The sequence below is a fragment of the Macaca nemestrina genome, chromosome 7 (genome assembly GCF_043159975.1).
Source record: "Macaca nemestrina isolate mMacNem1 chromosome 7, mMacNem.hap1, whole genome shotgun sequence".
Classification (NCBI taxonomy): Eukaryota; Metazoa; Chordata; class Mammalia; order Primates; family Cercopithecidae; genus Macaca; species Macaca nemestrina.
In genome coordinates this window covers 7,499,413-7,514,050 of record NC_092131.1, presented here as the reverse complement: position 1 = coordinate 7,514,050, position 14,638 = coordinate 7,499,413, and the positions used below count along the sequence as shown (strand labels likewise).

At 46.4% G+C, this 14,638-nt stretch overlaps 2 protein-coding genes across 2 annotated transcripts in view; both read left to right on the top strand.

Annotated features, from left to right (window-relative positions):
• The window catches only part of LOC139364180 (YY1 transcription factor), a 44,069-nt gene that overhangs the window by 702 nt on the left and 28,729 nt on the right, over window positions 1-14,638 (top strand). The gene's annotated exons all lie outside the window — the stretch shown is intronic.
• On the top strand, window positions 5-13,726 carry LOC139364181 (putative uncharacterized protein FLJ46214). The gene is made up of 3 exons (XM_071099609.1): window positions 5-781; window positions 1,335-1,574; window positions 11,291-13,726. The coding sequence occupies exons 1-2, from the start codon at window positions 51-53 to the stop codon at window positions 1,360-1,362; spliced, it is 759 nt and encodes a 252-aa protein (XP_070955710.1). The 5' UTR covers window positions 5-50; the 3' UTR covers window positions 1,363-1,574; window positions 11,291-13,726.

Sequence of the window (14,638 nt, the reverse complement as noted above, 5' to 3'; positions counted from 1 at the left end):
CGCCGGCCGCGCGCCCCGGCCCCGGGATGTTTTTGTTTTGAAGGGAAGCCATGTTTTATGTGTGTGATGGGCGCCGCCATCTTCTTCGCCAGGGCAAGTATGGCGGCCCCAAAAGATGGCGGGCCGTGCGGCGGCGGGGGCGCGGCGGCGGCGGCGGCCGGCGGCGGGCCGCGAAGATGGCGGCGGGCCGCGGGGGGAGGGGCCGGCGCCGCCCGGCTAGGCCGCAATGGCGTAGTTTCTCCGAGAGGGGGAAGCGCCGCGCGGGGCGGGGACGGCCGGGGGAGGGGCCGGCGCGCTCGCTCCCCGGCGCCCGCATCAACGGGCGCGCCCGCCGGCCCGTTGTGGCGGCAGCCGCGCGCCCCCGGCCCGGGCGGGAGGCGGGCGGGCGTTGGCGGGGCTGCGCCGCGGCCTCGCGGGCCAGGGATTGCTGCCTCCGGGACGCGCGCCCCCTCCCGGCGCTGCCGTTACCCCGCCGGCCGCTGGAGGGCGCCGCGGGCTCTTGCCCCGCCCGGCCCCAACTTCCCCGGACTCCCAACTGCTCCCGGGAGGCACCTTCCAGAAGGGGGGTCGTGGCACGCGTGGGCGCCTCCGGCCTCCTTGCTCCCCGCCCACCCAGCGCCGGGCTGGACCCTGCCCCGGCGGTCACGCTGGCCCGAGGCGTCGTTTGCTGCGGGGCGGGACTTGGGGCTGCACGTAGGGCTCGCGTGTGCGAGCTCCGAGCGTCAGTCGTAGCCTGTCACCGCCGTTGCCAGCGAATTCCTGGCCCTTTAGTCTTCCTGCGGTACCTAGTGGGAAGGGCCTGTGAATCTTAGCGGATAATTCTTAGTCACTTACGTTTTGGGAAAGCTCCCCCCCCCCCTCAAGTATTTAGCTCTTTGTGAGTAGATTGGGTTACTCAACTGTGGACATTTTCCCGTAAATAAAATCGGGTAGTTTAATTTTAAGCCTGTATACTTTTTACTTTGTAGAAAGGTATCTATTTTCCCCACGAAAAGAAAGATTCTAGAAAGCGGGTTTTTTGGGGTTTTGTTTTACTATTTTAATACTACTTTTAACGAAGGCCGGAAAACCCATCTACAGCAAAAGGATCCTATCTGCATGTGTAAAATCTTTGTTTTTACTTCACAAAGGCAATTATTCAATGCTGGTTTTTAGGGTATTGTATTAGTATATTCATATGCTACCTAGCTGAATTGCTGAGATACTAAATAGACTGAGAATAATCCTGCCATCAGAGTTAATCTAATGCCTGTGATGGTTACGTTTAGTACTCCGTATAAGCGGTGGAGTCCCTTCCCTTATAATTACTTTAAAGCTATTTCATAAATTCTCAGAACTGAATGGAGACTCAAAATATGGTGACCTTTGAGTATTAAAAGATCGTTAAAATTCGGAGGAATGAACGAAACAAATGAAAACGCTGGACTGAAAAAGCTAGTTTGTATCTGGTGAAAGCCTCAAGGTGAGACAACTACAGCTGGAAGGATCTGTGATTGAAAGAGGCCTGAGCAAAGGGACGTAGGAGCTGTCAAAATCTAATAGGAAGTGCTAACAGGCGCTGTCCTGCATCCACGGTGCGTTGTAGAACTCATAGTAGTTTGAGTTTAGCAGAAATTGTTTTTAAATGAAACATGAATACTTTAGTACTTAATGGTTATCAAAAGATAACTTCCATGTATTTTGGTAGCTCAAGAGATTACACACTGATCATGTTGGAACTGAAAGTCATGGTTTTGGCGTGGCGCGGTGGCTCACGCCTGTAATCAATCCCAGCACTTTGGGAGGCTGAGGCCGGCGGATCACTTGATGTCAGGAGTTCGAGACCAGCTGGCCATCATAGTGAAACCCCGTCTCTACTAAAAATACAAAAATTAGCTGGGCTTGGTGGTGGACGCCTGTAATCCCAGCTACTTGGGAGGCTGAGGCAGGCGAATCGGTTGAACCCAGGAAGCAGAGGTTAACAGTGAGCCGAGATTGCACCACTACACTCCAGCCTGGGCGACAGAGCGAGACTCTGTCTCCAAAAAAAAAAAAAAAGAAAAGAAAAAGGAGGGGGCCATTTTTTTTTTTTTTGTTATTAACAGTGAGTAAGGGATGGGGGTTTTAGTTATTGATTAATTTGCAGAATTCAGAATATGATTTGAAATTAGATATTTAGGTAAAGATACATTAACCACTTAAAAATAAATTTATTTTTTTTCTCATAGTGTGTGGAATTAGAGTAATTTAGAAAACCAACGTATTTTTATATGTTCTGCATTTTATCTTAACAAATTACTGGTCCACTTTTCCACATCCAGAGAACTTGGTGTAGTGTATAGCTTTGCGTGCTGAAGTGCTGTGTATTAAGTCAGCCAGTTAGAGAAAGTCTGAGGGGCTTGACTGATGGAAGTCAATTTACAATTAAGTGAGCATTTTAAAAGTCATTACTTCCCCTGTGCAAGTGGGTTTTTTTTGTTTTTTTTTTTGTTTTTTGTTTTTTGTTTTTTGTTTTTTTTTAGACAGAGTCTCGCTCTGTTGCCCAGGGGCTGGAGTGCAGTGGCGAGATCTCTGCTCACTGCAAGCTCTGCCTCCCTGGCTCATGCCATTCTCCTGCCTCAGCCTCCCGAGTAGATGGGACTACAGGCGCCCGCCACCACGCCCGGCTAATTTTTTGTATTTTTAATAGAGATGGAATTTCACCGTGTTAGCCAGGATGGTCTCCATCTCCTGAATTTGTGATCCGCCTGCCTCGGCCTCCCAAAGTGCTGGGATTACAGGCGTGAGCCACCCCCCTCAGCCAAGTGGCCACTTTTAAGGTGGCACAGTTTGGAGTTGTTTTCACATCCATTTCGTTTTTTTTTTTTTTTTAATTTGATACAGAGTCTTGCTCTGTCGCCCAGGCTGGAGTGCAGTGTCATGATCTTGGCTTACTGCAACCTTCACCTCCCGGGTTCAAGCGATTCTCATGTATCAGCCTCCCAAGTAGCTGGGATTACAGGTGTCCACCACCACCCCTGGCTATAATGTCCGTTTCTTTAAAGCGTTGGTTGTCTAGTTAGTGTGGTAGAGTATGCTGTGCATAAAGGTGGTTATAAATATTTGATGGCAGTGACATAGGATTGTCTGTTTGTCAGACATGTGTTTTGTGGTAAACTATCCCCCTTTTCCTTGTGATTTGGAATTATTACTAAAGAGAAGCTAAAGAGCTTATGGATAACTGCATTTCCCAACTTCAAATTCTGAAAATGATTTCATTTTCAGAACTGAAATGACATGATATAATCAGTATAATTCCATAACGTGGAGAAATGAAAGTGGGTTAATTGTTGGATAAATCTGTATGTATGTGTACATACAGGTTGAGCATGGTGGGCAGCATTACTGCTTTCATGTACTTGATCTCATTTGATCCTAGGCATGAAGATTTTAACCACACTATAGTTTCACTAAAATAGCCCTTTAGTTTGGAATGAACCGTGAAGTAACAGTTTTGCATAAGCCCCAAGCTGAGTTACTTGAAGTCCTTATAAAAATAGTTGTACATACACGGTATTCCCTGAGGGTCTAGTTACCTCTTAGACCCTCTTGGTTTAAAAAACAAAAAAATCAGGCTGGGTGCAGTGGCTCACACCTGTAGTCCCAGAACTCTGGGAGGCCAAGGCAGGAGGATCACTTGAGCCCAGGAGTTCTACACGAACCTTGGCAATATAGTGAGACTCCGCTTTGGGAAGAAAAAAAAATAAAAAATAAACAGAAAAAAAAAATTAGCTAGTCGTGGTGGCACATGCCTGTAGTCAGTCCCAGCTACTTGGTAGGTTGAGGTGGGAGGATCGCCTGAGCCTGGGAAATCGAGGCTGCAAGTCAGCGGTGTACTCCAGCCTGGATGAGAGTGAGACACTGTGTCAAAAAACAAAAAAAAATAGTGGGAGTCACCATATTTCTGGAAACCAAATGGGTTTCTTTTGCTTGCATGCCATCTTCCTTTAATTTCCCACAGTAACAACACTCTGGCGGGCATCTTTTGAATGTAATATCAGCATAGGAATCTAATAGTTTTTAGTAGTTTTAGGCCTTATGGGATCCTTAAGAGATTGGCTTTTTTTTTTTTTTTTGAGACGGGTCACTGTGTCACCCACGTTTGAGTGCAGTGGAGAGATCTTGGCTCACTGCAACCTCCGCCTTCCAAGTAGCAGGTGCCACCATGCCCAGCTAATTTTTTTGTATTTTTGGTAGAGACGAGGTTTCGCCATGTTGCCCAAGCTGGTCTTGAACTCCTGATCTCAGGCGATTCACCCACCTTGGCCTCCCAAAGTGTTGGGATTACCGACCTACCTGCCCCCCGACATCCCCCACTTTTTTTTTGAGACAGGGTCTCATTCTTTCACCCAGGCTAGAGTGCAGTGGGCCTCAACCTCCCAGGCTGAAGCAATCCTCCTACCTCAGCCTTCTAAGCCTGGGACCACAGGCTAATGTTTTAATTTTTTTCAGACATGGCGTCTCCTTATGTTGCCCAGACTGGTCTCAAACTCCTGTGCTCCAGCAATACTCTTGCCTCAGCTTTCCAGAGTGATGGGATTATGGGTGTGAGCCAGCGCGCCTGGCCTCTTTATTTTTTCCTAAATTTTTAATTCTCATACAAATGTTTCGTTTCTTCTTTATTTATTTGTTTATTTTTGAGGCGGAGTCTTGCTCTGTCACCCAGGCTGGAGTGCAGTGGCTCACTGCAAACTCCACCTCCCGGGTTCACACCATCCTCCTGCCTCAACTTCCAGAGTAGCTGGGACTACAGGCGCCCACGGCCATGCCCGGCTAATTTTTTGTATTTTTAGTAGAGACAGGGTTTCACCGTGTTAGCCAGGATGGTCTCGATCTCCTGACCTCATGATCCGCTTGCCTCAGCCTCCCAAAAGTGCTGGGATTACAGGCATGAGCCACTGCACCCCGCCAGTTTCTTCTATATTTAACCTGAATGAATATGCTTAGCTGTTTAATGTGTCAAGAGAACTCTGCATCTGGGAGTTTCTTAGTTGTTGCTTTTTAAATTAGAGATGGGGCCTTGCCTTGTTGCCTAGGCTGGCCTTAAATTCCTGGGCTCAGACTATCTTCTTGCCTCAAATTCCTGAGTAGCTGGGACTATAGACACTCAGCTTCAACTATGTTTTGAATAATCTTAATCAGTTGCTTTGATGCCAGTGTTTATTTTGGCCTTTTTCACTATATATAATTAAAAAACATTTCAGTATTAACAGATTTGGGCACAGTACTATATATTTTTTCCCTAGATATTAATGCTATTACATAGGAGTAACAGTTGTGGGGTTTTTTGTTTGTTTGTTTGAGGCGAAGTGTTGCTCTGTCGCCCAGGCTGGAGTGCAATGGCGTGATCTCGGCTCACCGCAACCTCTGCCTCCCAGATTCAAGCAATTCTCCTCCCTCAGCCTCCCAAGTAGCTGGGATGTGCCACCATGCCCGGCTAATCGTTGTATTTTTAGTAGAGACTGGGTTTCTCCATGCTGACCAGGCTGGTCTCGAACTCCTGACCTCAGGTGATCCTCCCACCCCAGCCTCCCAAAGTGCTGGGATTACAGATGTGAGCTACCGCACCCAGCCAGGAACAACTGTTTTATAACTTAGTTAATTATAGACTAAGCCACTTAACCATTGCATTTAATAGGGAAGATAATGATAAAAACTGAAATTTAAAACGTTTAGTTCAGAGATAAATCTAGGTGATTTTAAAATCTTGAGATTTCAGGTGGTGAGAAACTGACCCTCTCTAAGGCTGTTGATATTTTAATTCAGAGCAGAAGTTGCACTGCCCTGTGCAAAACTGCTACATAGATGCCTGGAATCCTGGGAACAAGCCAGCATGTCCATGGTCACCCCCACCCCGTTTCCATTTCCATACATGGGTTTTGTGAGGCGAGGCCAGCATGTGCATACTGCCTGCCCATGGCTAATGAGGATAGCACAGGTGTGGGGACAGTATTCCCCCCATTCTGTCCCCTGCCAGTCAGTACAGCTTGGGTTACAGGGGAGACCTGTGCCATCTCAAAGTGCTGGCAGCTGAGTGGCACCTCCTTCATGCCTGGGAGTCAAGGCCCTCCCCTGGTGTGCCCAGGTCGGCCTCATGTTCCGGGTAGAGAACCCTTGCTTGGACCTTGTTGGGATGTGGGGTGGTGAGACCCCACCTGAGCTGTGACCTGAGAGCAGACAAATTAAACTGCTGAAGGAGAGGCAAAAATAATAATTATTATTCTGTTACACTGAATAGAGAAGCGGCTTGTGCTGGATTAAGCAAAACTTGTAATACCAGAAAACAATTGATATAAAATCAGTAAATGCAAGGAAGTTGAAATGCATTGAATTTTTCTCAATTTTATACGTTCGGAAGATGCAGGTTTGCCAAAAATCACTAGTCATGACCGTTTGCCATTCCTCTGTGGGTTTTTCACACCCTCCCTCCCCAGTAAAAACTGCTATTTATCACTAAGTAGAGATGCAATAAACATGAACTTCCGTGGAGCCAAGCTCAAAAAGCCCTCCAAAGTAATCACTTCAACCTCATGACCTACATAGGGCAGCCTAAGTCATAGATCTCGAATCCTGATCTAGTAGCTCTGAAAAGTTTAGCTTCCTAATAAAACCTCTTGTGCTGTCAGACTCTCCACTCCAGGTTATTAACCTTGCCTTTTCCCTCCCACTATCAACAACTGACTCCCCCTAGTGGGAAAAGAAAAATTCATATCAGGAAAAGGTCAGGGTTCCTGTCCTATCTGCAGTTAGCATTTTAGGCTTTTGCAAGAGGGTAAGTTTTTAAAAACATCCATGTTGGACTCCTAGGTGGATATTTACAAAAGGCATTTCTATTTTGTTTTTGAAACCTGCTTAACAAGGTCAGTCTGTTTTAAGGCTGGGAAACTTATATTAGCAAAAACAATTATTGCAATGAGTATTACTTAATATTTGCATTCTTTTGTTTAACTCTTGATCTGCTCAGGTGACCATTTTTATTCTCTCTGTGCTGTTACTACTTACAATAGGAAGAGTAAGCAAAAGTGAATTTTTCTTTTTTTTTGAGACAGGGTCTCAGTTTCTCACCCAGTCTGGAGTACAGTGGCACAGTCTCAGCTCATTGCAGCCTCAACCTCCTGGGCTCAAGCAGTCCTGCCTCAGTCCCCCAAGAGCTGGGACTGCAGGCATACACCACCAGGCACGGCTAATTTTTTGTAGAGACAGGGTTATCAGAATCATGGCTTGGATGTAGAAAATAACATTAATGTAATTACTGCAGAGTATTAGGAAGAGCCAAGGGTGATCTTAGAAGTTAGCTGACTGTTGGATAGGCTTGCACCTTTTCATGTGTGATGGACTTCAGTAACAGCACATAAGGGGAGCCAAGCCATTTCCTAGTTCTAAGTATCTTCTCAGTAGGTTCTGTTCTGTTTAACTTCATGAATAATTATCAAGAACAGAAAGCCAGCAGCATCATATTTCCTCTCTAGAGGGGACTGACCTTGGGATCTTTGTAAAATGAGTTGGGGTAGCAGTATCCTTATTCTATTCCTTTACGAACAGAACAATATACTCAATTTCTTTCTTTCTTTTTTTGGGGGGGGCGGGGGGGACAGAGTTTTGCTCTGTCGCCCAGGCTGGAGTGCAGTGGTTTGATCTGGCTCACTGCAACCTCTGCCTCCCAGGTTCAAACAATTTTCCTGCCTCAGCCTCCTGAGAAGCTGGGATTACAGGTGTGCGCCACCATGTCCAGCTAATTTTTTGTATTAGTAGAGACAGGTTTTACCTTGTTGGCCAGGGCTGGTCTTGAACTCCTGACCTCAAGTCATCTGCCCACCTCGGCCTCCCAAAGTGCTGGGATTACAGGCATGAGCTACTGTACCCAGCCTACTCAATTTCTTAAAGCAAGAGTCTTCCATTTTAAGGTGACCTGGCAAATGAGATATTAGGAACCCTTGAGCAAAAAAAAAAAAAAAAAAAAAAAAAAAAATTTGAGACAAGTTCTTGCTGTGTTGCTCAGACTGGAGTGCACTGGCTATTCACAGGTGTGATCATTGTGCACTACAGCCTTCAACTCCTGGTCTCAAGTGGTTCTCCGGTCTCAGCCTCCCTAGTAGCTGGGACTAGAGGTGTGTGCCACTCCACCCAGCTTGAATAAATTTTTTTTTTCTTTTTTTTTTTTTTTGTTTTTTTGAGACGGAGTCTCACTCTGTCACCCAGGCTGAAGTGCAGTGGTGTGATCTCAGCTCATTGCAAGCGCCGCCTCCCGGGTTCACACCATTCTTCTGCCTCAGCCTCCCAAGTAGCTGGGACTACAGGTTCCTGCCACCACTCCCGGCTAATTTTTTGTATTTTTAGTAGAGACAGGATTTCACCGTGCTAGCCGGGATGGTCTTGATCTCCTGACCTTGTGATCTGCCCGCCTCGGGCCTCCCAAAGTGCTGGGATTATAGGGGTTAGCCACCACGCCCGGCCACGTTAAATTCTTTTTTTTTTTTTTTTGAGACAGAGTCTTGCTCTGTCCCCCAGGCTGGAGTGCAGTGGCGTGATCTCGGCTCACTGCAAGCTCCGCCTCCTGGGTTTACGCCATTCTCCTGCCTCAGCCTCCCGAGTAGCTGGGACTACAGGCGCCCGCCACCTTGCCCGGCTAGTTTTTTGTATTTTTAGTAGAGACGGGGTTTCACCGTGTTAGCCAGGATGGTCTCGATCTCCTGACCTTGTGATCCGCCCGTCTCGGCCTCTCAAAGTGCTGGGATTACAGGCTTGAGCCACTGCACCCGGCCAGTTAAATTCTTAATAGCCGTTCAGTTACTTTAGTTTTACACAGTAGTTTCAGATGTGGTTAAACATTAAAACAATATAAATGGTTATTTGTGATAGACTCTTTCTCATGTAATTTTTTTTTTTTTTTTTTTTTTTTTGTAGACAAGAGTTTTGCTCTGTTGCCCAGGCTGGAGTGCAGTGGCATGATCTCGGCTCACCTGCAACCCCTTCACCTCCTGGGTTCAAGCGATTCTCCTGCCTCAGCCTCCTCAGTAGCTGGGATTACAGGCTTGCACCACCACACCCGGCTAATTTTTGTACTTTTAGTAGAGATGGTGTTTCACCATGTTGGCCAGGCTGGTCTCGAACTCCTGACCTCAAGTGATCTACCTGCATCAGCCTCCAAAGTTCTGGGATTACAGGCGTGAGCCACTGTGCCCGGCTTTCTTGTGTAAATTAATTCCCCTCCTCAAATAGAAGATCTGTGAGGCAGGGAAAGGGGCTGCCATTGCTGTGCAAGAAGCTGTTCTGTTTGGTGTCAGGATCTGTCTTCAGGAGAGTATTGAACTTTGAATATTGAGTAAATGAATGGATGGAATTTGTGCTGTAAGGCAGAATCAGGGCTTATGCCAAAATGCTATTTTGGTCTATTCCTGTATTGGTGGAAAAGGAGTATTAGGGATCGAGAGAAGGTGGAGAAGCGTTCTGTTTTAGAAGCAACATGGGCTTTAGAGTCAATTCTCGATTCAAATCCCAGATTTGCTACTTAACCGCTTTTTTTTCGTCTGAGACGGAGTCTTGCTGTCACCCAGACTGGAGTGCAGTGGCACCATCTCAGCTCACTGCAATCTCCGCCTCCCAGGTTCAAGCGATTCTCCTACCTCAGCTTCCAGAGTAGCTGGGACTATAGGCTCCTGCCACCATGCCCAGTTAATTTTTGTATTTTTAGTAGAGATGGGGTTTCGCCATATTGGCCAGGCTGCTGTCGAACTCCCGACCTTGTGATCCGCCTACCTTGGCCGCACAAAGTGCTGGGAATACAGGCATGAGCCACCGCGCCCAGCCTTTTTTTTTTTTTTTTTTTTTTTTGAGATGGCGTTTTGCTCTTGTTGCTCAGGCTGGAGTGCAGTGGCACGATCTCGGCTTACCACAACCTCCATCTCCCAGGTTCAAGCAATTCTCCTGCTTCAGCCTCCCAAGTAGTTGGGATCACAGGCATTCACCACCACACCTGGCTAATTTTGTATTTTTAGTAGAGATAGGGTTTCTCCATGTTGGTCAGGCTGATCTTGAACTCCTGACCTCAGGTGATCCGCCTGCCTCAGCCTCCCAAAGTGCTGGGATTACAGGCGTGAGCCACCGCGCCTGGCCTACTTACTGCTCTTTAGATACATGGCTTGTCATTTCTGAGGTCAGTTTCTTCAGCCAAAACATAGGGTTTAATACCTTAAAGATAGTGTTTGGATTGAGAAATGTGATAGTTGCCAGAATGAAATAGGTACTTAATAAAGGATAGTATCATTTCTTAAGGTCTTTATTAGTAGGAAAAACTGGGAAACAACCTATGTCTGATTTTTACCTATTGCCTAGCAGTGAATCACAAATGTTTAGCTCTCCCCCATTTCAGTGAAAGGTTGGCTGATGGCAGCTGTGACTCTGTTTTGTCTTTTTTGCCAGAAGTATCCTAGAGTGGCCTAAGATAGAAGGTGTGGAGAAATAAAATGTAGCCAAATATGTGCGTGCATGCATACATACATACATAGATAAATATGTCAGTTGGTGAAGATGAAAATAGAAGATCGGGATCACAGGAAAAATTACCATCAACCCTAATGAGGTTCCTGGCAGTCAAGATTAAAAAAAAAAAGGAACTTATATTACCTTTATCTGATATTAATTCTGAGTAAATAAAGCATTTCTTAGCAATGAATTCCCTTCGTGTATGAAGGGGGCCACTGAGTGGTAGTGCTGGCATTTTTCAGCCAACGTAATGACAAATTTCACAGTGCTCTCTTAGAGATGCCTAAAAAATGTATTATAGAACGTGGCTGGGCATGGTGCGCTTTGGGAGACTGAGGTGGAAGGATCTGAGGCCAGGAGTTTGAGACCAACCTGGGCAACATAGTAAGACCTTGTCTCCACAGGAAATTTAAAAAAAAAACCAAGCGTGGTGGCATGTGCTTGTAGCCCCAGCTACCCAGGAGGCTGACGTGGGAGAATCACCTGAGCGCCGGAGGTCAAGGCTGCAGTGAGCTCCACTCCAACCTGGATGATGACATAGTGAGATTCTGCCTCAAAAAGAAAAGAGAGAGAGAGAGAAATAATATATAAGGCCTTTGATTTTTCTGATTAACATATTGTGGTTGACTGAATAATGACTCCCAAGATGGCCAGATCCTAATTCTTGAAACCTGTGGGTGTTAACCTTATTTGCAAGTGTGATTAAACCAAGGCTCTTGGAATAGGGAGAGTAGCCTGGATTATCTAGGTGGGTACCAAATGTAATCACACAATGTCCTTGTATTCACAGGAAGGCAGTGGGAGATTGATTGCCAAAGAGGAAGTAGGAGAGGTGCAAGAGGTTGGAGTGAGGTGAAGAGAAGAGGTCAAGGAATGTAGGCAGCCTTCAGAAGCTAGAATATGTGAGGGACCAGGTTCTCCACTGAAGCCTCCAGAAGGAACCCACACAATGACTTTATAGCTCTGAAACTGATTCTCACTGCTGGCCTCTAGAACTAGAAGAGAATAAATTCCTGTTGTTTCAAACCACCAAATTAGGAAAGTAATACATGTGCTAGCACCCCCTGACCTTGGCAAGTCCCTATTAATGTGCAAGGCACAAGACTTACTGTCCCCCCTTAAAACTAGGAGAGAGGGGAAGTGGAATAAATGGGCTTTTTTTTTGCACACTACTGAATTTCCCAGACATGATGGTTGGCATTTAACACATTACCTTGTTTTAGCCTTGTAAGATTGGTGGTATCCTTCCTCCCCTCCCCCCCCCCCTTTCCCTCTCTTTCTTATCTTTATTTCTTTGTAGAGGCAGGGTCTCTCTTTGTTGCTCAGGCTGGTCTGTTAATTACTGGCCTCAAGAGATCTTCCTGCCTCACCCTCCCAAAGTGCTGGGATTATAGGTGTGAGCTCCTGTGCCTGGCCTTATTGTTTAATAAATGAGGAAACCAGGCAAGTTAAGAGTGGAGGCTGGGGCCGGGCGGTGGCTCACGCCTGTAATCCCAGCACTTTGGGAGGCCGAGACAGGCGGATCACGAGGTCAGGAGATCGAGACCATACTGGCTAACACGGTGAAACCCCGTCTCTACTAAAAAATACAAAAAAACTAGCCGGGCGAGGTGTCAGGCGCCTGTGGTCCCAGCTACTTGGGAGGCTGAGGTAGGAGAATGGTGTAAACCTGGAAGGCGGAGCTTGCAGTGAGCTGAGATCCAGCCACTGCACTCTAGCCTGGGCGACAGAGCGAGACTCCGTGTCAAAAAAAAAGAGTGGAGGCTGGGCCGGGTACGGTGGCTCACGCCTGTAATCCCAGCACTTTGGGAGGCCGAGGCGGGCGGATCATGAGGTCAGGAGATGGAGACCATCCTGGCTAACAGGGTGAAACCCCGTTCTACTAAAAGTACAAAAAAATTAGCCGGGTGTGGTGGCGGACGCCTGTAGTCCCAGGTACTCGGGAGGCTGAGGCAGGACAATGGTGTGAACCCAGGAGGAGTAGCGTGCAGTGAACCGAGATCTTGCCACTGCACTCCAGCCTGGGAGACAGAGCGGGACTCTGTCTCAAAAAAAAAAAAAAAAAAAAGGAAAGAAAAGAAAACAGTGGAGGCTGGAGTGACAGGAATGAATGGCTTCTTGAAGGGAAGATACCTTAATTTGGGTTTTGGAGAGTGGACTGGGCTTAGATAGGTCACGAGAGGAAGGCAGGAGGGTAAATTGTATTGAGTACCTTTTACTAGACACTGAGAAAATCACTTTGCTTGGAGCTTGGAGGGGAGGTGAGACTCCATCTTTTTACTTCTCTGGACTTGTAGAGTGCTTCTCACCTTTCCATTTATTTAGTTCCTTAATTATATCTTTTTGACTGGAAATTGGAGTCTACAAACTCAGTCTTTTGCTTTGCTCCTCAAACTAGACTGGGAGTGATTATTGCTTTGGTAACATAGAAGGAAACTGAGCAGCTGGGAGATTAGGATGGGCCAGGGGTTTATTTATATAATACCTTCAACCTTTTGAATAGTACCATATGCAGAAATAGAAGCTATTAAATGTGAGTTAATTGTCCTTCCCCATATATGACTAGTGTTGGCTAGATTTTGTTTTTCCACGCGTTCTATCTTAGGCCAATTTAGTCTTGGTCTAGTTGTTTTAGGTCATTGCATTTAGCCAGAGTGTTAGTGAGCACTGTAGTTACCTAATGGACAGTTTTCGGTAGAAGTTCCTAACGTGATGGTTGCCCACATCACCTTACCCCCTTGAATCAATGACTTGTATTCTCAGCTTTTTCCAAATAGGAATTCTGAGATTGGCTTTAATTTGCCTTACCCAGTTGTGTTCTGGTAATTAACAATCGTCAACTTAAGTTATATTGGTTAAAGAAACCCATTTCAGGCCAGGCATGGTGGCTCACACCTCTAACCCCAGGGATTTGGGAAGCCAAGGTAGGAGGATCACTTGAACCCAGGAGTTCAAGACTAGCTTGGGCAACATAGTGAGACCCCATCTCCACCAGGAAAAAAAAAAAAATCAACTGGGTGTGGTAGTGTGGTGGACCTGTGGTCTCAACTACTGGTGGAATGGGGTTGCTGGAGGAGCACTGGAGCCAGGGAGGTCAAGGCTGCTTTGAGCAGCGATAGTGCCACTGCACTCCAGCCTGGGCAACAGAGTGAGACCCTGTCTCAAAGGAAAAGAAAGAAAGAAACCCATAGAAACTTTTACTAGGGGCTAACTATGTCCTGTGAAACAATAAAAGGGATCTTTTTTTTTTTTTTTTTTGAGACGGAGTCTCGCTCTGTCACCCAGGCTGGAGTGCAGTGGCCGGATCTCAGCTCACTGCAAGCTCCGCCTCCCAGGTTCACGCCATTCTCCTGCCTCAGCCTCCCGAGTAGCTGGGACTACAGGCGCCCGCCACCTCGCCTGGCTAGTTTTTTGTATTTCTTAATAGAGACGGGGTTTCACCGTGTTAGCCAGGATGGTCTCGATCTCCTGACCTCGTGATCCGCCCGTCTCGGCCTCCCAAAGTGCTGGGATTACAGGCTTGAGCCACCGCGCCCGGCCTACTAAAAGGGATCATTAGGTCCTGTCCTCAAGGGAAACTCCAGCAAGGAATAGATATACAACAATTTTTAATGACCTATAGTGTCTCCAGACAATTTTTAAAGCAGATTTAGATATTTGCTTCCTGAACATGTTTTACCTAGATGTACATTTGATATTACCCCATTGCTAGTCAATAGAAATCAATAACATTCATAGCATAATTTTACATTCATAGTGGGTCAATAAACACTCTCCTCTATGTAGCAAAATCTTTTTCAGTAGTAACTATGAAGGGAATGGTATTTTTAGTAGCAATGGAGTTTTGCCATGTTAGCCAGGCTCATCTTTTTTATTTTTTGAGACAGAGTCTTGCTCTGTTGCCCAGCCTGGAATGCAGTGGCATGATCTCGGCTCGCTGCAACCTCTGCCTCTCAGGTTCAAGTGATTCTCCCACCTCGGCCCCCCAAAGTGCTGGGATTATAGGCATGAGCCACTGCACCTGGCCAAGATATTTTTTTGAACAAAGAAACTTACATGTACGTATGGCCTGTAATGTAATAAATAAAAATTACTAGCTTCTTTTATAGCATCATAAATTTTTATTCTATCTGGTAAA